General features: G+C 42.0%; 1 protein-coding gene across 1 annotated transcript in view; it reads right to left on the bottom strand.

The window, feature by feature from the left end:
- The window catches only part of LOC138265432 (anosmin-1-like), a 134,490-nt gene that overhangs the window by 31,755 nt on the left and 78,811 nt on the right, over positions 1-23,924 (bottom strand). Inside the window, exons 6-8 of the mRNA XM_069213132.1 lie at positions 21,082-21,211; positions 6,687-6,892; positions 1,010-1,145 (exon numbers count right to left, since the gene is read on the bottom strand). Coding sequence (XP_069069233.1) covers positions 1,010-1,145; positions 6,687-6,892; positions 21,082-21,211 — 472 coding nt within the window. The remainder of the gene's footprint in view (positions 1-1,009; positions 1,146-6,686; positions 6,893-21,081; positions 21,212-23,924) is intronic.

Genomic DNA, 23,924 nt, shown 5'->3' with positions numbered 1-23,924 from the left:
AATAACACAATTTAATTTTACTAAAACCATTGATTGGTGCTAAAATGTGTTTGCAAGTGTCTGAAAAAAAAGATCCAATATCAGCCTGTTATTGAAAACCACTGGAATGACATCAAGCGCTCAGGTGGCCCATCTGTTGTAATAAAAATAATGCTAACATGTGACTCATATGTCATGTACAAACGTGAATGTCATGTTATGACTCAGGTTTTCATATGCCATGTTATACTGTATGGGCTCTAGGCATCAATTTTATACCATTCAATGATTATAAAGTTCCTGTGGGTTATACACAAATATACCGTCTATACACCATGATGTACACCAAGTATTTATGCATTTGCTGTCCTAGACTTGCCATTGGTACCTCCTCCACATGCCAATCAATACTCTTGATGGGCAACCATCACCCACAACATGAACATTTTATATATGATTTGTGCCTCTTTTGTATTAGGGAATGGTTTTTATGTACTGTGCTAGTTGACTATTAGGGAGGACTTTTCATAACTTTGGGGATACTTTCTAGCGCAAAAACAAATTTTGCCCTATAAAGAAAATCACAATTCTACACTTTGCATGGGTTTGCATCACTTTTCTTGGTGGATACAAGTTTCAGTAAATCTGGGGCCTGATTTCTGGAAGCAAATCTTGGGATCCACCATTACAAATGGCAGACTATTAGCAATTCCAACTCTCTCTCGTATCATTTCTGGTATGATTCAGATTATTTCTTCAACCTTATCCTCAAAATGTTAAGACATTCTGAGGATTTGAAAGATATCTAGGATTTCTGTGAACTCTAGGAGATTGATAGCTACTCATGGACACCCTTAAGCACAGTTTAACATATTTCTCTCAGCCGCATGGCGTAAATGGTGGAAATTAAAAAATTACTACTTTTTGTTGAGAAATTTCAACATCTAGGAAAACATTAAAATGTCTGTCCCTGTTACTGACAATGAAGCTGGTAAATTGACAATGATCAAAGAAAGATACATTTTCCTACCCAGGAGCGGAGTATGTACATGAAGCAGAGATTTAGAACTCTTGAGACGTTTCTGGCCCCAGTAAGATATCGCCTGCACCTGTACCAGGTACTCTGTGTTTGGCTGCAGTCCATCCAGTTCCATTTCCGTCTTCATCTGGAGAAAAAAACATTTATTACGGATGTATATATCTCAAGACTGTAGATATGCGTGTTGCTACCCTTATGCATTGTTATAAATAGGACAGTGGGTTGCAAAACTTTTAAATTATGGATATTTCTTGTTTGTTTTTAGTGTACCATGTCAACAACATTAACTTAAGTTAAGCACAGTTTTAGCTACTTTTCTTTACAAAATAAGAAATGACAGAAAATCCCTATTCCCATCTGAAAGGTAGTTCTTTTGAAACCTTACAAAAGAAGTTAATAGCATGGAGTAAAAGCCCAAAAATGAAACCAGTAGCAAGGAGATTGCACGTCCTGGTTTCAGAAGCCATCTACCCATCAAGGAAACTAGATAAAATTAATAATGAATTTTAGAACCCTGAATGTAGTGAATTAATTGCAGGCACCTGGCTCATGTATTTTTGGTTTCTTATAAATCAATCAGCACTTGTTATGTTATGTAATGTTGATTTATATAGTGCAGTAACCACACAAGAGGTTATCCAGGAGCTTGCACTTGGAGACTTTGAATCTGAAAACATCAATATTGCAAGGTGGAACCATAACTTTGTGGCCTGTCTTAGCAAATGCTGTTTGCCAACAGTGCTCCTGTAGTATCAATGAGTGCACCTAAGGCAAAAAGGCTCCACCTCCAAGCAGACAACTCTCAGTTTGGTGGACGGGTTGGCACAAACTGGCAGAGCCAAGGCTGCTGCACCCTCAGCCTTTTTGTAGCCCACCCCGTAAAATATAAATGATGATCTAACCTTAAGGTTTCCTTACATTTGCTTGTCAGAACACTGCATACAGAAATATCATCCTATGTAAACATAGGGCCTGATTTAGATATCGGCGGACGGCTTACTCTATCACAAGGGTGACGGATATCTGATCCGCTGAAATATAAATCCCATAGGATATAATGGGATTTATATTTCGGAGGACGGGTTACCACCCACCGTTGTGATGGAGTAACCCATCTGCCGAGATCTAATTCAGGCCTATAGGGTCTTAAATATTGTTTACAAAATATTGACCCATTTGGTCTAGATTTCTATTATGAACTCTAAAATTGCTGTATTTTTGTAAAACAACATCTGGAGTTCAACGTTTATTTAAGATGATGTAGTGGTCGGGATGCTGCACCATTAAACATGTAGGAATGAGAATGATGGTTGTCCAAATAAAAATTGAAAAAAAAAAAGAATGTCATTAACTACAGAAACATAAACTATGACTGTTTTAATAAGGCTTTAGAGTAGAGTAATAACACCCATGCTACTCAAAGTGAGACTGAATTCTATGAAAATCACTTTTAATACGACACACAGGACATCTGCCACTTTTTGGTGAATATCCACCTCCGTCAAACTCTAAATATTCACCTTGGTCTGTGGTACAGAAGCAAAAGGAACAGAGTGAGGCAACTCCACTTGGAGCCTGAAACTGTTTGTTGATTTATATGAAGAAAACTGGCTTTCACTTAGGCTTCATTACGAGCTCCTCGGATTTAGCTGCCAGATATTGGAGGGCCAGAATCTTCGGTTCTGAGTGGCACGTCCACAACTAAACCTAAGGATTATAAGTTATTTCCCCTGGAATGAAGAATAATATGTGGATCCTGGAATATTGGATCCAAATTCGAATATTTTTTCCCATTCTAGGGGAATAATTGCCACAAATCTGCAAACGTTTTCCAGCTTCTTGGAACAGGACGTAAATGGGTGAGGGCATATGAGTGCTCCAATGACAAATAAATGTTGATGACCCTTTCATAGCCAGTCAAACTAGCATTCTTTTTCTCCCTCCAAGATGTTAAACATTCTGATAAAAGACCCCACAATTGGGACCATACTAGGAAAAGTGTTCTTTGGTTTGTCTTCTGAGCACACCTTGATGTCGTAGAAGTGGCAGCTGCTACGATACTGACTGTGCTCGTGGAGATTCTACACTGGCACATTCATGAAGGAAAGTTCTCTCACTTGGATGGGAGCATTAGCCAAGCACATGAGCAAGAGAGGAACACCAGCAAAAAGCTTAAAGATATCATTCGACTGTGCATCTTTCCACCAGGTCCCCTTGAATTTAACAGGTTTTTGTAACAACTTGGCAACTTCACAGATCTTTCAGGATTCTATAACTCGTGCCCTAAGGTAACCATAACTCACGCCCCGCCATGCACAGTTTTTTCTCTAAAAATGTTACTGCAAATATTACATTGATATTATCAATGATGTTATCAAAGATGTCATGAGTGTAGTAATTTGTGGGGTAATTAGCAGTGCATGGAGAGGGTGCGAGTTATAGTTACCTTAGGGCACAACTTATAGTTATTCCAGATAACTCTGACTATAGCAGTTGAATTTCTATGTTTTTGTAAGTTTGACGTGTGAGTCTAACTATAGCTTCCATGTAACTTTAAGTGAATTTCTATGTTTTTTTGAAATTCTATTTCCTGACTATAACCTCCCTGTAATCTTTGTTTTTTTCAGTGACTTTCTAAGGTTTTTTAACGTATAGTAATCTTCATTACTATTTGTTATTCCACTCACCGCCGTGCATGGCCAACCCCATATAAACACCCAACCATGCACCGTACATGGCCTTCATCCCGTGAGTGGCAGGGGTTGCAGGCAAGACCTGGCCTGTAGCCAGACCCTGGGGCCAACCACCCTAACCACCCAACCCTACGCTGCACATGGCTTTTTGGCCATGGGTGGCAGGAGTTGTCAATAGCCTGTCTCTCTCGGTGTGAGAATAGGTGTGAGAGGGTGTATCTGGGGGTTACAGTGGATGTAAGAGTCTCTGTCTGGGTGTGAGAATGCATGCATCAGTGTCTTAGTGGGTGCGTCAGTGTCTGTGCAGGTCTGTGAGTGGGTGCATGAGGGTTTCAGGGGGGCTGTGAGTGGGTGAGTGAGTGGGTCTGAGTGTGTGTAACAGTGAGTATGTGAATATATATTTTCTTCATCAGCAGGTTTTGCGACCCCCATCATGATGCCATGCTGAGCGCTGCAACGGAGTTGCGACTCCACAATCGTTAAAAAAAAAGGAGTTTTTAACCTTTTTTAACTCATAATGGGTCCCTCACAATCCCATTCATTACTCCCATGGGGTCATAGTACCTCTACCCTGACCCCTTCTATTCATTTATCTGTGAAAATCCACCACCCAGGACTTTTGCCAGTTGATAAAATGGCAGCTGCAACTTTGCGGGCAGTCAATCACACTGCTCGGTCTTTCGTGCAAATTTGCAATTCTCTGCGTACGAGTTGTGACTAATCCATGTCCCTAAATTTACTAATTTGTTTTCCAGTTAATTACAAGAAAACCAATGAATGGACTCACACCAAACCATAAAAAGGTTGCTTTCCGGACCAGGACCTACTTTTCTGCCAAATTTGGTATAATTCCATCCAATATTTTTGGCACTATCGCCTTTCAAAATCCCTATGGAAAAGTGAATGGAGAAAAGCGAGTTGAGACCCTCCCCATTTTTCTCAGCCCCTGCTTGACTGATCACCCCGAAACGTTCCAGACAGCAGCTGACGTGAGGGAAAATTTTGTGAAGATTCATCAACCGGCACCAAAGACATAGGAACCACCCGCAGCCCTGGTGACCACCACCTCCCGAGGCTCAAACCATTAAGTGTGCAGGGGCCACCCGCCCCCCTGCAGTTCCAGTGACTGCCACCTCCCCGGGGCACACCTATTAATGTAATGCGGGGGCTGCCTGCACACACCCACCCCCGGCAGCTCTGGGGACCACCACCTTCCTGGGGCAATACTGTTTGTAGGGGGGCCACCCTCATGGAGTCACTGGTGGCCCTGGGGACTGCCACCCCCCAGGGCCGCTTTTGCTCTGTCCGGGGTGCCCACTCCTGGAACATTGCTGTTTGCTGTGGTTTGGCGGCAGCTTTGGCAGCTGCCAACCAAGTCACAGCAAACACTCTCCTCGCAGTGGGAGAGAGCTGTCAGTCAGCTCTCCCTTGCTGCGAGCAGAGGTTTCCTCTGTCTACCTGCCTGCGGAGATGCAGGCATGGATACAGAGGAAACAATTGGTCTCACAGAGAGGGATCTGCTTTCCCCAATATAAAAATTAGACAATTAGATTGTCTTGCCTAGAATAATACAGTCGAACGGATACCCGACATCATCAAAGGTACCGCTTCCTACGTCCTGATGAGGCCAGAAATTAAAGGGCCAAAACGTGTCGACGTACAACTGGAGGAGTGTTATGAACTAATGAATTTAGAGACTATGATATATGATTATACCACATTTAAGTAGACTTGAGTAATTATCCATCACAGACGGTAATAATCATCACTACCTCAACTGGAGGACTGCTTTGGAAAAAGTCATTTGGCAGCCCATAAATGTGAATTTATTTGTAAGCGTTTAGTGCTAATTCGCTTAAACTCCTGCTTGTTGTCTTTTGTATATTCTTATGTATACTGTGGTGTGATATATATGTTGTATTTGTATTAATGATGTTCTTTAAATATTCATTATATATGTTGTGGTTTATGTAGAAGGGTGAGACAGAAGGAGACAAAATATTGATTTATATAAAGAACATGGTTTTTAACATTTTTCCAGTGATTAATTAGGGTCTTCAATGTGACACTTAATTTATGGGTATTTTTCCCTACTATACATCACTTCCGTATTACCACTGCTTACCAGCCCGGCTATAGTGGGGTTACTAGGGCTTCCCCCATTTATTGTGCAGGAGACAATGCTGCAGGCCATTTCCTGCTGGCTAGCGGGCGGAAACTGAATTTATGCCCGCTGACCCAGTGGGAAACTCGTATTGGCCCCGGCGGGGAGGCTGCCACACTGGTGGCAACCTGCCCGTCGGAACTTCGGCAAACAAGCTTTTCCATCCGCCGAAGTCTTAATCAGGGCCATAGTCTTCCATCTAGAGTAATGGCCTACCTGCTGCAAATGTGCTTCAGCACATCGTAACAAGTTGGCGGTGCTTAGTTTGTAAATAAATTAAAATAAATGATAAGTGCAGTGAACTAAACTTTCTTAGATGTCTGAGCTGGTGCTGATGAATGTCAGTGTGGCAGACAACAAAGGCTATCTATTCTAGATTCGACTTCATGCTTTGTTCTTCAACCACTCTGCAATTCAGGTCTCTTTACTTCACCTTAGACATTCTCTTTCATCCTGATTTCTCCTTTTTTCATTGTTTTCCTATCTTTCTCCCTACTCTGTCTTTCCCTCTCTCTTGCTCTAAGTCAGTGTTAGAGGATGAAAGATAAGTCCTGGTCCCCAAAAATGAGTGCAGCTGCCCAACACATCCAGCCACCAGCATAAATGAAGCACTGCAAGAAGGACATCCATATAAAACATGGTCCCACACTCCTCCATGCCCTGAGAATTGCACCTGCCACTGGAAGGTCTGTAGCCTTACCCTTGTCTTTTCATTTCTCATAGTGAATAAAGTGTTAGCACAAATTCAGAAATGTGTTTTCCTAATCATATCAGGTGTTTACAGGACACAATTAGTGACAGACATACGCACACCATCTGACAGCCTCCAGTGGTCCTTCTTTGCTAGTAGGATGTGTTTCCGGGGTATCCAGTAGTTCCAAGAGATTTTGTAGTGATGGATTTCCAAGTCTTCTTCCTGAGGTGAATCCCAGTAAATTATGACGCCAAAGGTGCCGTCTGCACTCATTGTAAAGTTCCCACTTTGGAGATTCCTGGGAGAATTTGGAGGCAATGGATCTGTGCACAAAAAAACATGTAATCAGTGTATAATAATAATAATTGCATTATTGTTCAAAAATATTATCAGTGAATATGGATTTCATGTACCAGAAGCTGTATCACTCCGACTCTTAGTAACGTGCAATAATGGTTGTTGTGATAGCACACCAGCAATTTGCCATACCAATTGGAGTGAAATTTTGCAGGTAAAGTCCTGAGACTTTTAGTAACTATCACCCCATTTTATTGGTCCCTTATTTTAGTAGGATTATGGGGAAATCTGTTTTATCCAACTTCTATGGTATGTTGAATTTAATCACACAATAACTCCTTTATTGCTGAGCTTAAAAGAGCCCAGAGCTAATTAGTGCTTATTGTTTAAGGTGCAGAGCACCAGCACTTATTTTTGAGGGCTGGTACTTATTTTTCTGCCTCAAGCATTTACTGCGAGCAAACGACACATATGGGAAAGACGAAGGAAGAGAAATACGAAAACGCGTCAAAAAGGGGAAAAGCAGAAAGCTGCAAGAGTAAGCTGAAGGGGCAGGGAGTGGCTGTAAATGGATTAATGAGGCCAGAGATGCCTTCAGGATTACGCTGCCTCTGTATTCCGTGCTCGCACATTTAATTGCAGCAACCGCGTGTTTAAAGGAGAGCACCGGCACGTTTTTATTTACAAATTAGGCACCGATTGTGCCTCTTTCTTCCAAACCACAATCCTACTGTCATTGTATCTCACTATTTAGGCTGGTTTTTGTGCCTGCGTTCTCCTTTTCTCTCTGTTTTTCTATAGTTCTCTTCCTCCATTTTTTGTCTCTCTCTGCCTTGCTCTTGGTCAAAATCTGATGACGGAAATAAGTCACCGTTGACAAAAATGAGTGCCAATGACAACACACGCAGATCAGGATGGCGACACTTAGGGCCAGATGTAGAAAGCGTTTTGCAAGGTGCAAACAGCGAATTTTGCTGTTTGCGCCATGCAAAACGCACATCGCCATGCTCATTCCCATTTTGCGAGTCGGTAATCTGGTTACTGACTCGCAAATTGGGAATGCGACTCGCAAATAGGAAGGGGTGTTCTCCTTCCTATTTGCGAGTCGCATCGCGATGTAGAATTGCTTTGTGACCGCGAACGCCCATTTCAAATGGGTGCTAACCCATTCGCAAAAAGGGAAAGGGCCCCCATGGGACCCCTTGCCCTTTGTGAATGGCTCTGAAAACATGAAACAAAAAGTTTCATTTTTTCGAGTGTATTACAACTCGTTTTCCTTTAAGGAAAACGGGCTGCAATACAAGAAAAAAAAACTGCTTTATTAAAAAAGCAGTCACAGACATGGTGGTCTGCTGTCTCCAGCAGGACATCATCCCTGTGAATGCTGCGAATCACAAGGGGGTCGCAAATTGCGACCCACCTCATTAATATTAATGAGGTGGGTCTTTGTGACCCCCTTGCGATTCGCAGATGGTGTCAGGGACACCATCCTGCATCCGATTTTGCGACTTGCAAATTGCGAGTCGGTCAGGCTCGCAATTTGCAAGTCGCAAAATCGGATTTTCCTACATCGGGCCCTACATTTTTTAAAGCCAAACAATGATTTATTTTAGCTTTCTCCCACCTATAATGACCCCACTTCAATGCAACTCAATGGTGAGGGGAATACATTTTTCCACTTTATATTACAAACTCTCCCTCTAGATTGCTTTCAAAGCTTGACATGGCGCTCTCCACCTGCACAAATTAAGCACTTAGGTGCTGGCGTACAGTTAATTCATAAACTTGCATGACCGGTGGGGTACCTTCAACCCTACCTAGCACGCTATCTCTTCTTCCAGTCACTGCCAGCACCATGCAATATATATGACTCTGACACACTGATGATGACGCATCCGATAACTGCTTGTAGAAATTAAATTAAGTGCTGGTGCGTGGATGAACGAGGCCTAGGCTTCCTGTTCCGCCAAGTCATGGCTGTCATCACAGGCAGACGGCGAAGCCCTGACAAGGGCTGGCGGCACCGCCGTGACCTTGGTGGGCGCAGCCAGGGCCCCACAGACGTCCATTGTGGACAGACGGCGCGGAGGCCCCACTTCCTGCTCAGAAGCTTTGTTCTTCAGACGTCAGCTTCGGTGACATTCACTTTCAATCTATCTGCACGAGCCCTGCTTTAAAGAGAAAGGTATGACCCCCCTGGGCGGTGCCAAGTGCAATCAAGCAAAGGGGGACCTTTAGCCCTAGTTTTTTTTCTTCAAGAGCTCTAGGGGGGAACATCTGAGGTGCTTATGACTGCATGCGCAGAATTATATCCGATCTGTTTACCATTGTAGCTCCCCTAATCAGTGACATACGTGATTACGTCTAAACAGGAGATATGCGAAATATAATCTGCATTTTGTCAAAGAACGTTTTCAAAACCAGTGCCTCCATTTGACTGCGAGCCGGTTGACATGTCGTGGTGTTCAGATTCCAGGACAGGATGTTTTTTTCCGTCCTATGTTTTTTTCTTGATATGTGGGGACAGAAACAGCGGCTGGCGCTCAGGGATGGGTCAGAGTCACTCGTAGCTTCTCAGTGGTAAAAACCTGTGTGGTCTCGAATTTTCAGTCCAGTCTCTGAGGCCAGCATGACAGATGAGTTTATGGCCCATGATTTATTCAACTTTTTATCTTATCTAAGGGGTCATTGAGTGAAGGTGTGTAAACATCTAAAGCTGTTTCATGACGACCCCGGCAAATGGGATAATCATTAGCTAGCTAAAGGTCAGGGGTCACCCCACCTACCTAGGATGGATGTCACACCATGAGTCAAAAAAGGCTTACAATTACCATTAATGTGTGCTTCTGTGCATTTAGTATGGACCTGGGGGTACTTACCGGAGCCCCACAGATGATCTCCAAAAATCTATTTTCAATTATCAAAATATTGTGATGTAAAGAATCTGTTTTAAATTAGGGCTATACGTTACTCACAAAGGATCTTGGGGGTCAAAAGGATCCTGGGGCGAAGCACACAGGGGCACATGCTAGAACTCCATATCCATGCACACGTGACGAGTACCTAGAGTGTTCAGTGTTTGTGGGTGGAAAGATTTAGGCCCATATTTATATATTTTTTTTTAGCCACATTTGCGTCATTGTTTGACGCAAAAGTGGCGTAAACTTAAAAAATACAATTGTATTTTGTAAGTTTGCTCCGTTTTTGCGCCAAAAAGCTGAGCAATTGTGGAGCTAAAGAGTAAAAATATGGGCCATAATTGTATTTTGTATGTTTGCGTTGCTTTTGCGTCAAAAAATGACACAAATGCGGCACAAAAAAAATATAAATACGGGCCTTGGTTGCCAGTTCTTCGGTCTGCGCCGGATGTTGTTGCACGGTACATTGACCTGGGTAGTTCTTGTAGACATTGCCACTGGAAATCTGTGATTGTGTGGCTCAGCGGTATCCACATCATTGTGGACACAGTTCCTAGCTCTAATGGATCAAAAGTCACAAAAATGCAGTGACAACTTGCTGTGCAGTTGAAGCCCCTTAGCAAAGGTTGACCGGTTACCTTTCAGTTGCTTATATCTGTATTTGAGCATTAAAGTGGCACTAATGAGGTAAAACCATTACCCTGACGTGTCAAAATGACACCATAATGAAGTAGTACTATTAAAAACGTGTTGCATTATGCCACATAATTGGCCTTTTCTTGCCACGTAATTTAATCGACTCTGCCTCATAATTTGGTACACTCCTGTGCTCTCCTGTAGGTAGTGCTGGAGAAGAAGGACCGTGTCCCAGTAGGAAAGGGCAACTTCACCTGTTATAGGATGAAGGCATAAACAGGCCGTCACCACACTACAAGAGGTCAGTAATATTGTAAATCTGATTTACTGAAGGTGGGACCAGATCCCATCCCCTACCTGGGGCCAAGATGCAGCATGTTGGAGGAGCGTTTGGCGTCAGTGTAAGAAAGAGCATAGTATATGCACAAGAAAAAATAGGAGATATTTCAGCCTTCCTCGGACCAGATCCTCAGGTAAACGTCTTGCCCCCCAAGGATGCTATCCTGGCAGGTGAGAAAGTAACCGGAGCTGACAGGAGAGGTGCAGGAAGATTGACCTGGACGGTAGGTGGGGGTGTGTGGGGAGGGGGGAGCATTCTCCTTTGAATGTGTCCCCCTCCCCTAAAGGCCATCTTTTAAGGGGGCACAGCCTTACACCTGTAAAACCTATGTGGCTTTTTTTGTTTGCAATTTTGTTTATTTAAAGGGCGCTTCATATGGCACAATTTTTTTCAGGGGTGCTTTGGGAGCTGGGAGCCGCCTCAAGGCGGTCTGGTTGTGGGTCAGGTTCGCTGATTCCTAGCCTCGGGCCTTTACAGCCCCTGCAGCTAAGAGTTCACCGCCACCCACTACTCCGCGGGGCTGCATGCACTTAGAATATAGTCTAAACACACCGCTGACCTAGGACTGTAATTGAAGACAGTATGATGTAAACCAAACTTGATTGGTTTAATCCGATAAAACAAAGTACTCCTTAAACCCTCCGCTGTGCTCACCATTTGATTCCTATTACCTGTCTGTCGGATCCGTCCTGTAAATCTCCCATGACACCCCGGGCCCCATAAATCATCATTGTTTTGAGCAAACATTTTCTGCGCTTGAGATATTGGCAGAGACGAAAGAGAGGTTAATGGCGAACACATCCATCACCGGTCAGCTGAGTGGCACGCTGGTGGAGTGGTAATCGCTTCCATGCTCCGCGGCATATGAGAGCAATCTCCGCTCCTTGTCATGTTCGCCAGCGGTTCATGCAGTGTGCCACATTTTTTTCAGGACGGTGAGTGACAGATGGGGAGCTTGCTAAAAACCTGCCATGGTGTTCCTTTTGAACAAAAAAATGTCATACCTTCTTTATTCCCGCCTCCTTTACGCTCTATTGAGGAGTTCTCAATGGTAACTGACGTAGTGAAAGTGACGCAAATTTGGTGGATTGGTTTTATTTTGAAGTGGCGGTCAAAGTAATAGTCTGTATTGGGTTTTCTTATTTGTACGATGCATGTACCTTCAGGACACAGTTCCTTCCTGCATGCATCTGCTCTACACTGACCCGACAGTGGGACCATAGCGCTGTAAAGCTGGTGAAATATACCTCGATGTGCTAATGCGACAGTTGTGTGTTTAAATGTACGGTCACGGGTTCATATCTTGGCTGCTCCGCTCAGCCTTTCGGCCTTGCAGGTTTATAAAATCAGTACCATTAAGAGGGATAATAATGAACACTGACTCTCAGCGCCTAGACACCAGACAAATGGTAGCATGCGCTATAGAAATGCTGTAATTGTTATAGGCCAATGAAAGTGAAAGAACTGTCTGCATGTGTCAACGCATACCCTTTAACTCTGCACACCCATCCTTTGATGTTATTCTGGGTTCCCTTTCCATTTTATCAAGTTAAGTTTCAGTTCCTAAATTTATGATTACTTTGGGTGAAAATTGTGCATTTTCTGTTGCAGGTTTCGAAAACTTCCATACTCTCTGTAAATTCTACAAAAAATGATGAGAACGTTTCAGGCTGAAGCTAGAACAGATTTCTAAAGTAGTTTACCGTGCATTACTGTGCAGTTTGTAAACTTGTAGTGAGGTCAGAGTCAAACTGAGGGGAGGGTTAAAATATGTGTAATACTTCAATGAGAGAGCAACTGAAGTCCCAGAATGTTGGTGCTGTCGTGGTCTTTGGGGCATGCACTTATCTATCTACAAGAATGTTAAACTGCACCTTATGTCATTTTCAACAGCTTGCTCCCAAATCAGTGCTTAATTTGAGCTGGTGGCTTCCGGTGCTCAGCACTGGCACTTAATTATCAACATCGGCACTGATGACAGTCTGCCACATGGTGGCGCTGTATGTCTAATTTATGGAATCGGTATACCTTAAAATGACTAATACCTGCCACCCAAGCCATTCTTATAGTTTTTGGGGCCTGGAATAGTCTGAATTGTCACACTTATAGGAGTGTGATGGTTAGTAGTTGTGTTGGCACTGTCATTGGCATTGCTTGCAGCGACAATTGGTGGTGCAAGATACTGTAGCCTCCTGATGAAGGCTCTGGCACTAATTACAAATTAAGCACTGTCACAATTATGCAAGGACAACAGCTCTGTTGAAGGATTGCCGCAATGTATCAAGCAATCCACTCCTATAAACAAATTTCAATAAAATCCATCACTGTGTCTAATCAGTTCAAGCTAGTAAACTGTGGAACTCACTCGCCCAGATTACGAAACTACTAAACTACCTTACTTTGCAGAAAGCAATACAAATGACTCTTCATTTGTCATAAGGGATGTTGAACGTTAATGCCATCTAAACATGGATCAACCACTGAAAAACACTACCATAATGAACAAAATAACAGAAAAAACCATCTACTTCCAAAATCACTGATGACCTCTGGTGCAAGACCACACGCCAGCTCTCTGGAGAGAATCCAAGATATCCAATCGCTGTGGTAAGGACAGGCTAACACACCTACAGTGTGGGGGACTCTTAAACCACGCATTTTGTGTTTTTAGAAATAATTAGAATAATTCTAATGTTATATCAGTGCCACTGACTGCAGTTCCTAATATGTTCTTGGCCATTTGAAGTGTCACTAAGACAAATCTATTCCGGTTCTGCGTATGCAAGACTCCTGCTTATGTAGTAATGCCTCCATGGTCATTTCTGAAACATATCAGAATAAATTAAAAAAAATAGTGAACAGGCTATTCTCATTTAACCTTATTAAGTATGTCTACAATGGAGGCGAAAGCAGAAAGACTGAGAGAGAGATAATGTCCGGGTGGTACAAACTACGAGTAGTCGGTTTAGGTGATGTTGTCACTCTCTTTTGCTGCCACATCACTCGCCTTGAATTCCTATTTAATGAGTAAGCACAGTAATCACCCTTCCAACACCAATGTTGATCTTGGCTTTTACTTGTATCTATTTACTTTTTATTTAGACATAGGTTTCTACTGCATAAACTCTACCGTAATGGTCATAGAACCCTCTACAATGAAGTGTACCACACGAGTAAGCATCTACTAAAACAATCTCAAGGATAAACATTAACATGCAGAGAGCAGTCACTGTTTCAGTATGTAATGCATGTCCAAAAGGATGTACAGAAGACCATTAACATTATAGCATGTATTTGAATAGTAATTGTTAGCTAAGTAGAGATTATGATCAGTCCAATACTGAGAGAAATCCCTAACATACAACATGGTATTAGTAATATTCACAATGAATAAGTAGGTTAAGGAGGGCCATACATAATTGGGGAGAGTAGCTATTATAAGAGAGTAATATATGTAGTAGGTCAGTGAAAGGCATGCCAATGGAGAGTCCAGATAATAGAGTGGGCGGTGAGAAACGTCTGTAATTTCTCCAACAGTCATGGCAATCATGTTACTTAATAAGTGAGCAAAAATCCAGAATGAGGACAGCAAGTGCTTCTAGGTAGAGACAGACAGGTCATATTAAAGTAGGGCTTTGATAGTTACATAGTTGGACAATGGGATAAGAGTCATACAAGAAATATTAAGAAAATTAATTCAAAACAGGTAGAGGCAGAGCAGGGCAGGCTTTAGGGCAGTGTGACCGGTACGGCCACACCGGGTGCTAACCTGGGTAGGGGGCTGAGCTCAAGGGGGGGCGCTGTGTTTAGCACTAACGTACGAAACGTGCGATTTAAAATCACCTGCTGAAAAGTTCCTTGTGAGTCCAGCCTTCAGTAAGCAAAATAACATGCCAAGTTAACTCTTGTGGTTAATGTTCCTGCCACAGAGAGAGATCATAATTTAGTATAGTGGCAGTTTTGACACAATAAAATTGCACAGAAGGTTTATATGCCTGCTGCAAAGAACAGAACTATATTTTATGTGGATAGCTGATCGGATTGGTAAAGGCCGCCTTTACCAGCGCTTTAAAACAAATTAAATGTATGTGAGATAGGAGCTATGGAGAGATGAGGGGCACTTTTGTCGGGTGGTAGTGAGGGAATCCGAGGAGGAGGTAATGGGGTAACGCCAAAAAAAGATTGTCGCACCGGGTGCCACCAGCGCTAAAGCCGGCCCGAGGCAAAGGGGCAAATTCTCAAAGGCATTTACGAGTGTGTGGAGCAGTGTTCCGTACTCATAAATGTGTTCACAGTTTGGAATATAAGCGAGTAAGAATAAGGGTTTTCTTCTGTACCAAAAAGTGAGCATTAAAAAGGAAGCCTCCAAAACAGAAACATTATTTTAAAGTTAACGTAATGATTATGGGGCCATTTCACAAAGATTTTCATGAGTAGGTGAAGTACAAAGAGAGCACTTCTACGTCACATACTCATAAATGGCTTTGTGAATCGTCCTCCAAGATGTATCTGTGGTGTAAAAGAGTGGAAAATGTTGCAGTCAGCTGCAGTAAATATATATCTACATAAGCGAAGCAATGTAATGCGTTAATGATCGGTGAAGTAATATCTTGATAAGAGGAAACACTAAGAGATACAATACCAAAGGACAAAAAATTAATGTACATTTTGCAGGCATGTGAAGGCGTTTCTTGATTACCATGTTCTATAGAAGGGATTTGAAATAACCAAAATGGAATATTCCTTGAATGTACGAGAAGAGCGTTCCAAAATCTAGGGATATTGTCCAAGAACAATCTGCACATAGACCTGGAGTGCACAGAGATAGTTTGGTTTTTAAGCACAGGTTTCTCGAACTTCCAGAAATTATATCTTATGTGTAGTATGCCTAGGTGTAGGCTGTAGAGATCACGGCCTATGACTGACTTGTGGAATGGAACTGCCACTTGGTTACATTGGTTTTTCTATTTCCTTTGTGACGACCAAGTACAATGTTGGTAAAACCCCCCTAACCAGTATTCCAAGAGTATTTTAAGAAGATGAGAGAGTTTATACTGTTAGTTGAATGAGATGTCTAGGAGTGATGAGTTGTTAAGCGTTATATGCGAAGAAGTCAGTTCTCATAGCGTATCTGGTCTGAATTGGTGGCTAGTTATATTAAACAAAACTGGGATGATATGTTGACTTCTTTGGTGTTAGTGAGAAATCTGACAACACCATGCTGGCAGCTCTAAATTAATCCAGTCAGTGTTTGGGGAGGCTACAAAGGTGGGCCAAACTGTCAGTACTGAAAACTACCAGCACCACCTTTGCTAACTTAAAGCCTTTGAGAGAAAGTACATGTTCTAAATGTTTAAGCTTACGGAATAGAAATCTAGCAGATTTATGTCATGACTTATCTTTGCTCTTTGAAGCAAGGGGTTTAATGCAAGAGAAATCACAGAGGTTTGCAAGTCATGGCATGTTTCAGAGCAATCCCACCATTCTTGATGGTTTCAAGCCAAACTCCATTGTATTAATGTTAGGTTTGAGGAAGAAAAAAGAAATCCAGCCTTTAGAGAATTTAAATAGAAGTATTTCAGTTCCATTCTGTTATGCATGTCATAAAGAGCAAGTCTGAATGATGGATTCAGATCAATCCATTTTACAATAACTTTGGATGTCACCAACATACTGATGAAAGAACGTGCCATGATATATTTAGGAAGGTCTCTAACGCAGATGTTAAAACAAATGGGTGCCAATAGTGAGGTCTGTGTGATCAGAGAGGAATGTCCCTATTTTTATCTCGTGAAGGAGATCCATGAGATTTGATTCACACCATTTCAAAACTGTTTTTTTGAAACCCATCCTCCTTTTGAGAGTTTTTCACAGGAATTGTTGGTCTTCTGTGACAAATGCTATGGTGGGATCCAGTCAGATGGGAATAAAAGAGTGTCCTTCATCAAAGGTAAGGCATATGTCAACTGCTTTCATGCTCATCTCATACTACATCCATTCCTTAAATCCAGAATGAATAATTCCAAGAAGTTCATTAACAAGAATGTGTTTTGTAATTGCGAGGAAACACATTTTTCAGTGATCTTAGAGACGCGGTGGAGGCTAAAAATGAGGTGGTGGTCTTCAACAAGTGGTTAGCCAGTTTCTGTTTCTGACGAGTGGTTTGATATGTGCATCACTGAGACACTGAAGAAAGACACCATGATGGGGAGAGAAGTTGGAAAGGACCAGACAGTTTAGGAGCAGGATGTGGGGTGGTTCATTGCCAAGAACAGGTGAGGAAGGATTATCACAGTAGGAATGCAGATTAGAGTCAGACCTAGCTGCGAAAATATTTTCCTTTACACTTGGGTTGGATATTTCTTGCCTAATTTTGCTAACTATGTTTATGTTAGTGAGTGATCCTCTGTAATATTTTATAATGCACTGGAGAAAAAGTAAACATTAATTGTATGGAGATTTGCCCAGTAGGGCAAGTGTTTTTAGCTAGTAACTTAATGTTTTTTGGGGTCAACTGAGTTGATTTGGGATTTAAGACGGGAAGATTATTTTGGAGGGAACGGATAATTTGTATTTTTTAAATGTTCACCTTATTTTGTTAAAATGGCTGTTTTGTGAGTTTCTGTATTCTTTCAGTTTACAGGCAGGGTACCTTTTGAGGATGAGCATCGTGGCAAATAATTTAGAAGTCTTGCTTGTATTTGTGTCCTCCTTGCTTGAGGTGAGCAATCATCAATAATGACTTTGAGAAAGAAATTAAAGTTCTAAAAGAGAAGGTTTATGTTGTCTAAGCGTTGTTCTAGAGATGAAGAGGTCAGAGAGCTCAGGTCTTCTTTGCCCAAGTTTCTGTTGTCTTCAACCCAGGTGTATTCTCTTTTGCTTTAAACAAAATGCATATTAGTTTGTGTTGAGATTGGCACTTATAGAAAGTGGGCATTTTCTTGCTTAACCATTCTGTGCCTTTGCCTGTCTGCTGATTACAAGCCTGGGTCAGAATGACAGTTGGGCTGTTTGTGTATTTACTCTAGACAGTCACACAAAGGGAGCTGAGGTGTGCATTCATATCCTGATGGCTCATCACCAGGCTGATGGGTCTTCTTGAGCTTGAGTGGTGGGAGGAGCAGACACTTTCACCTGAATAGGGCTGTCGCTGTCCTCACACAAAGCAGTCTCTAACCCCCTGCAGTGTGGCTGGGGCCAAGGCAGGGAAAAGCAGGATTTGGTGCAGCACAAAGACTTCTCTTTGAAGTTTGCCTACTTCAAAGACAGAAAGGGGTATAAGTATTGGATCTCTGACCCCACAGAGTTAAAATCCTTCTGGACTGAGGACATTCTGTCAGGAAAAAGAGCTGGATGCTGAAGGACAAACTGCTACTCTGCCTGTTGCTTTGCTGTGCTGGCCTGCTGTTTGCTGCTTCTGTCCCAGGAGTGAAAGAACTAGACTTTGCTTTCTACATCCTGCTTCCAAAGGTTCTCCAAGAGCTTAGACTGAGCGTGCCTCCTGTTAAGAATTTTAAGGACATCAAAGACATCATCTGCCAGCACCTGGGCTCTCTGGCTGAGAGTTCTGACTTGCCAAGGAGTGCCAAATCCAGTCCCTGGGCCTTTGGGAGTGAGTTCTGGTGCAACCAAGAAGAAACCAAGCACAACGACTACAGAGCGACTTCGGAACTGGCGCTGCTGACTGACTCCATGCCGCTGTCTGCCTTTGGAGTCGTGGTTCCCGCTGAGTGCAACGACTGCAGACCCGATGCCACCAAAGTGCGAGTTCACAACCGATGCAGCATCACCTCCCCTGCAACCATAAGGAACCGACGCCTCATCTCCCCTGAAGAGCAGTAAGGAACTGATGCATCACCTCTCCGGTGGCGCTAAGGAGCCAATGCTGCACCGGCTCCAGCGACGAATCACCTGCCGACTTTGTGCAACATCTTTGTTTCCTTATCATTTACCAAAGGTACTGTCCCCGGGGTCTGTGCAGCTCCGTGGCTGGCCCACACTCTCTTGCGAGTGGCATCGGACTGATGGCAATGATTGTGTCAAGACGTCGTAATAGCCCCAGTTGGAGCTATTGTGTGTCTAACCACTATTCTATGATTTAATCTTTGAAAATGTGTATCTTTGCTTGTGTATGTTGGATTTTTGTCATTTTGGTTTTGTTGTAATCAGATAAATATTGGGTGTTTTTCTAAACTGGTGTAGAGTACTTTTATAATGTTTTCACTGTGTTATTGTGTGTGTGTGTGTGTCTGTGTGTGTGTGTGTACATATACTTTACATTTTGGCTCTGAGATAAGCCTGACTGCTTGAGCCAAGCTACCAAAGGGGTGATCGGGGTTATCTTAGCTGTGTGACTCCCTTCCCCTGACTAGAGTGAGGAACCCTACTTGGATAGGGTGCAAACCACTGCCAACTAGAAACTCCATTTCTAAGAACTGTTGTTTGAGATTGTTGGCTGTGATGTAGGATGCAACTTCTATAGTGACAGAGTCTGATGTTTTATTCCACATAGCATTAAAGTTTCCTTGGAAGATAGTGTCAAAGGGGGTAATAAGGTTTGAGGTCATGCCTGCTAGAAGCTCAATTGTGAATAAAGAGTTACTGTTGTTGGGCCGGTATATGATGGGGAGGTTCGTTTCGTCGACAATGGGAAAGGTGAGCTCAGCTTGGAGAAGATGAAGAAAGCAGGAAAGTAGCATCTGTTTGTGACAACAATCACGAGTGATGCTATCTCCTACAGATTGGACTTTCTCTCATCTGCTGCACTCTACTTAGAGTCCTTCACACTTACATTGTTGTATATTTAGTTAATGTAGTTAAATCAAGAACAAAAGCTCAGTTAACATCAATGTTGTTCAAAAGTAGAATTGCTAACTAGTAGTTGTCTAAAGCTGCACCTAAAATACAAGATTTGATTGAAGGGGTACTAAAATGGACAACTACAGAAGGAGTATATGCTGAACTATCCCATACTGACAATAGGTTAGAAGATAATCTAGTAAACTAATGTGCTTTTGTACAGTAATTGTTATATCCCCTGGATGACTGATCTCTCTAGAGCTATATTACTTGTTGACCTATACAGGGCCAATGTTGATTCTTTGCTTATGAACTCAACAATGTTATTGCTGTAAATGACAATGAATGCGTCTCTCAATCAATTGGATCGTCACCACTGGTTGGTTGAATCAATTCTCTCCCTGTTTTTTTCTGGGCACATGACCAAACGCAATGCTGTGAGCTTGTATAAACATGCTTGACCCTTTCTAACATATAAAATTCAATAATATGTATTTAAAACTAAAAAGCTTCTTTCTAGTATATCAGATTTGATGATCAAAATCCAAATGCGATAAAAGAACAATCCAATCAGCCTTCTCTCGCTCACTTGAAATTGAAGGATTCGTAATTCCTCAGCTCATTTTGGAGTTGCCCTGATTTAGGGAAAGTATATTCTACTTGGTTATACATTTTGTATGTAGAACATTGTCCACTGATTTCAAAGGCACCTTGGCACTTGGCAAGCCTGATGCTGGCTGATGCAGAAAGGATGATGGTACTACAGGAAGTAAGGGCCAGATGTAGCAAAGGGTTTTTCCCATTCTGTGTCAATGGGAAAATGTGTTCGTACATATGGCCCTAAGTCCTATGAATCACAGTGTCAACCACTGCACCTCTGTTCATTGTGCTACCTGGTCATGAGAGTGGGAGTGTCTGATTGTGCAGTCTGTATTTTTTTCACATACTTTTTAATCTCCCTAAGTGGTCCAGCATTGTCATTTTCGTTCTCAAGTTTTCTCTTTCCCCTGCCAACTGACCTGAAAGAACTTTCTGTGTAGAAGGAGTTTGCAGGCTAGTTCCACTTTCAGTGGGTATGCACGATTAGGAATGGGTGCTTGGCCAATGGGGTTGTCTTTGATTGTTTTGTGTGTGTCGGTATCATTGCATCTTCAGTTGTAGAATCACTGAGGTTCTGTGGTGTTGATGTTAGCTGAGTGTGTCTTCTTCTGAAGGGTAGGGTCCCACCATGGCCACAAAATTAGTAATTGTGTGATGTGATGCAGCATGTGGGGATGGGACATGTGGAGTTATAGTTAGAATAAAGCCTGGCATTTGCTGTTGTATGACCTCTGAAGCATCAGGAAACTGACGCTAGACGTGCATAAAATCATTGCAACAACTGTGCAACAGCGAACCAATTCTCCATCGCTTGTGCAGGCTGATTTCTTCTAATTCAACCTGTTAGGGATGGCGCACACAGAGCCACGAGGCTTACTTTGCAGCATGTCTATGATTAGTGCCTGCATTGATGGATACTAACCTCTTGATGAATAGAAGTGCTTGCTGGGGGTGGTGAAGCCCCTCGTCCCGTGGACATTGATTGCTGCCACTCTGAACTGGTACCATCTGTTTGCCCTTGTGTCTTGTAAACGAGCACGGTCCTCCGCAGTCTAGGGTTTCAAGAAAAGGGATGTTATGGAAACAGCCTGATAACTTCTCCAGTCTGTGCCTGTGCGACCCTTATCTGCCTGGGTGACATCAGGGATAACCTTCCACAGCACGAAACTGGCTGGAAAGTCAGTAGAATTCTGATAGCGCTGTAAGGCCTTACTAAAACCAGAGTATGTGCTACACAGAAGCCAATCTCACACCATACCATACCATAATATACCATACCATAACATAACAAATACAACACACCATAACATACCACAGCATTACATAACATAACAAACACAACACGCCATAACATGCCACAGCATTACATAACATACCATAACTTAATATAACATAACAAAAAAACACACCATAACATACCACAGCATTACATAACAAACACTACACACCATAACATACCACAGCATAACATAACATAACATAACATATAACACAGCATAGCATATTTTAACACACAAATTATGGAGTATGATCGAGACAGAGGCCATCTAATTAGTGAATCTTTGCACATGTGCTGGCATAGGAAGATAAGAATAGTACATACGACTTAAAAAAAAGTGAATCAAATTTGATGAAAATATTGTTACAACGTCTGAAGACAAAAGAGTGCAAAATAATTCAATTGTAATTTGCACATAACCTTTGGTATTGTATCACTAAAAAGACATCTTGGCCCAGTACATAGTTGACAGCATGTTTTATGTCTATGAGAAAAAAACACTTTTTGGCGTGGTCACTACCATTTTTTCCTGAATTTTATTGATGGGTTTTAGACTCTGCACGCTGGGGCACTGCTGTCCAGTGTCTGCTCTGTGACCCCTAAAAAATGTAGAAATTGACTAAACCCTGACTGGTGTATGTAACTCTCCTGGAAGCCCGTTGTATATGGTGTAGAAAATAGATCCATGGCATGGAAAGTTAAATGTTAATTCTGCTATCTCAGGTTTGAGACCAGCTAGAAATTGATTTGATCACTACTTTTAATAGTTATTTCAAATACAAAGTAATGGGAAACTTAGATTTTAATAAATATTTAAAAAAAGCAACTTTTAGAAAGTTATTGTTTCCATGCTCGGATCTTTTTTAAATTAACTTGCATTAGCCTGCCAACAGCTGCCTGTGAGTGCTGGACCATAATGAGGTGTGAAAACTGCTCCCAGAGCAGAACGATGGCATTGGACTGGTAACAGGATGAGCTCGGTGCGAGGCAGGTGATCCCTATGAGCTGATATGGAGCACCTGGGGACATACCAGGAACTTCATTGGCTTGAAAGAGACAGAGGTGAAGCCTACCTATTCACAGGTTAGTATAAGGAGAAATCTAAGCAAGGAAAGCCTTTGTCCGTTAGTCCCAGGGTAGTCAATTAGGCGAGGGAGCTGTTCACAGGATAGTTTGGTATAACTTAGGAGGAGGGAACTGCTCATTTTCCTAAACACATCCCTGTTTGGCACACAAGCTCCCTCCGGCGGCAGAAGGCCAGTGCCTTCAAAAGGGAAATTGCTGGATACAGCCTGTTACCTTGCCCCGCTGGCGGATTTCAACTTCCATTTCAGAGAGTAAGTAGGAAGATAAAATGTTTGATTAGGACAAACCTGCTTGGTGTATCCAACCCACTCTGCCATCTAGGTCGGCCTGAAATTGCGACAAGGTCCTGGTCAACCCCAAACAGTGATTACTGAGTGGCCTTTTACTTTTACTTTTTCTGGACACCTTTTGCCTTTCAGCATTAAAAAAATCCTATCTGTGGTTCTGATTATTGGATTTTTATCGTGTTGGTGTTGTTTTATTTATTACATTTTCTTCTACATTTATATATTGGAGTATGATTTTTATTATGTTGTATTTTATACTTCATACTTATTTTGTTATTTCTAAATTCTTTACACGATTTTTTGAAGTAAAGCCATTCTGCTCTGTGTCATAGCTACCAGGGTTTGAGCTCAGATTTAAATTATTGAAACCTTTGTCTAGACCTAACAGGATAGTGACTTATTTCTAGTGGGTGACTTCCATCAACCCCCAATTAATAATTCGATTTCTTACATTGAGCTTGAACTTTCTAATGTGCATTTGTTTTACGTGATATTTCACTGAGGTTGAGCATGATTTTCAGATGCCATAGCTTGCATTTAGTAAACAAAGTTTGTCTCTTTCTGTTCCCAGGCTGTGCTTCCTAGAGATTATGCACTGAGAGAACTTTATTATTAAATGAATGCACTTTAGACAGTGCAAGCACATAAATACAGGCTCTGCTCTGAGCCACTCTAAATGTTCATGATACATGAGCCACAGTCAATAAAAAAAAAAGCTTTGCTAAAGCCAATCAATTTGGCATTGACTGTAAACCTCTTGACTTTGTCAATGCTTGTTTTTTATCATGATTTTTGTAAAATTGCTAAGTCCTGGCCAACATAAAAAGAAAAAACATATATTGTCTAAAAGCAAAAATATTTTTGGTCTCTAAAAGCACTCATTGCCATAATACTCCCAGGCACTGGAGGGCCCTACTTGCGTGAGTGTGTGCTCCTTGTGAAAGAGCAGAGTGTCATCACTCACAGTCATTATCCACTTGGCTAAAGAGGGCTGTCCTACTGCCACTTGTTGTATGCTGTAGTGGGCAGAAGAAAAATATGAATGACACACAAACAGATCAATGGATTAAGAGGGCTGGGTGATATCCCTATGTTACTAAAATCAAAAGGTAT

This window comes from Pleurodeles waltl, chromosome 11 (assembly GCF_031143425.1).
Source record: "Pleurodeles waltl isolate 20211129_DDA chromosome 11, aPleWal1.hap1.20221129, whole genome shotgun sequence".
Taxonomy (NCBI): Eukaryota; Metazoa; Chordata; class Amphibia; order Caudata; family Salamandridae; genus Pleurodeles; species Pleurodeles waltl.
The sequence above is the reverse complement of the archived record's forward strand: the minus strand, read 5'-3'. Positions and strand labels throughout refer to the sequence as shown.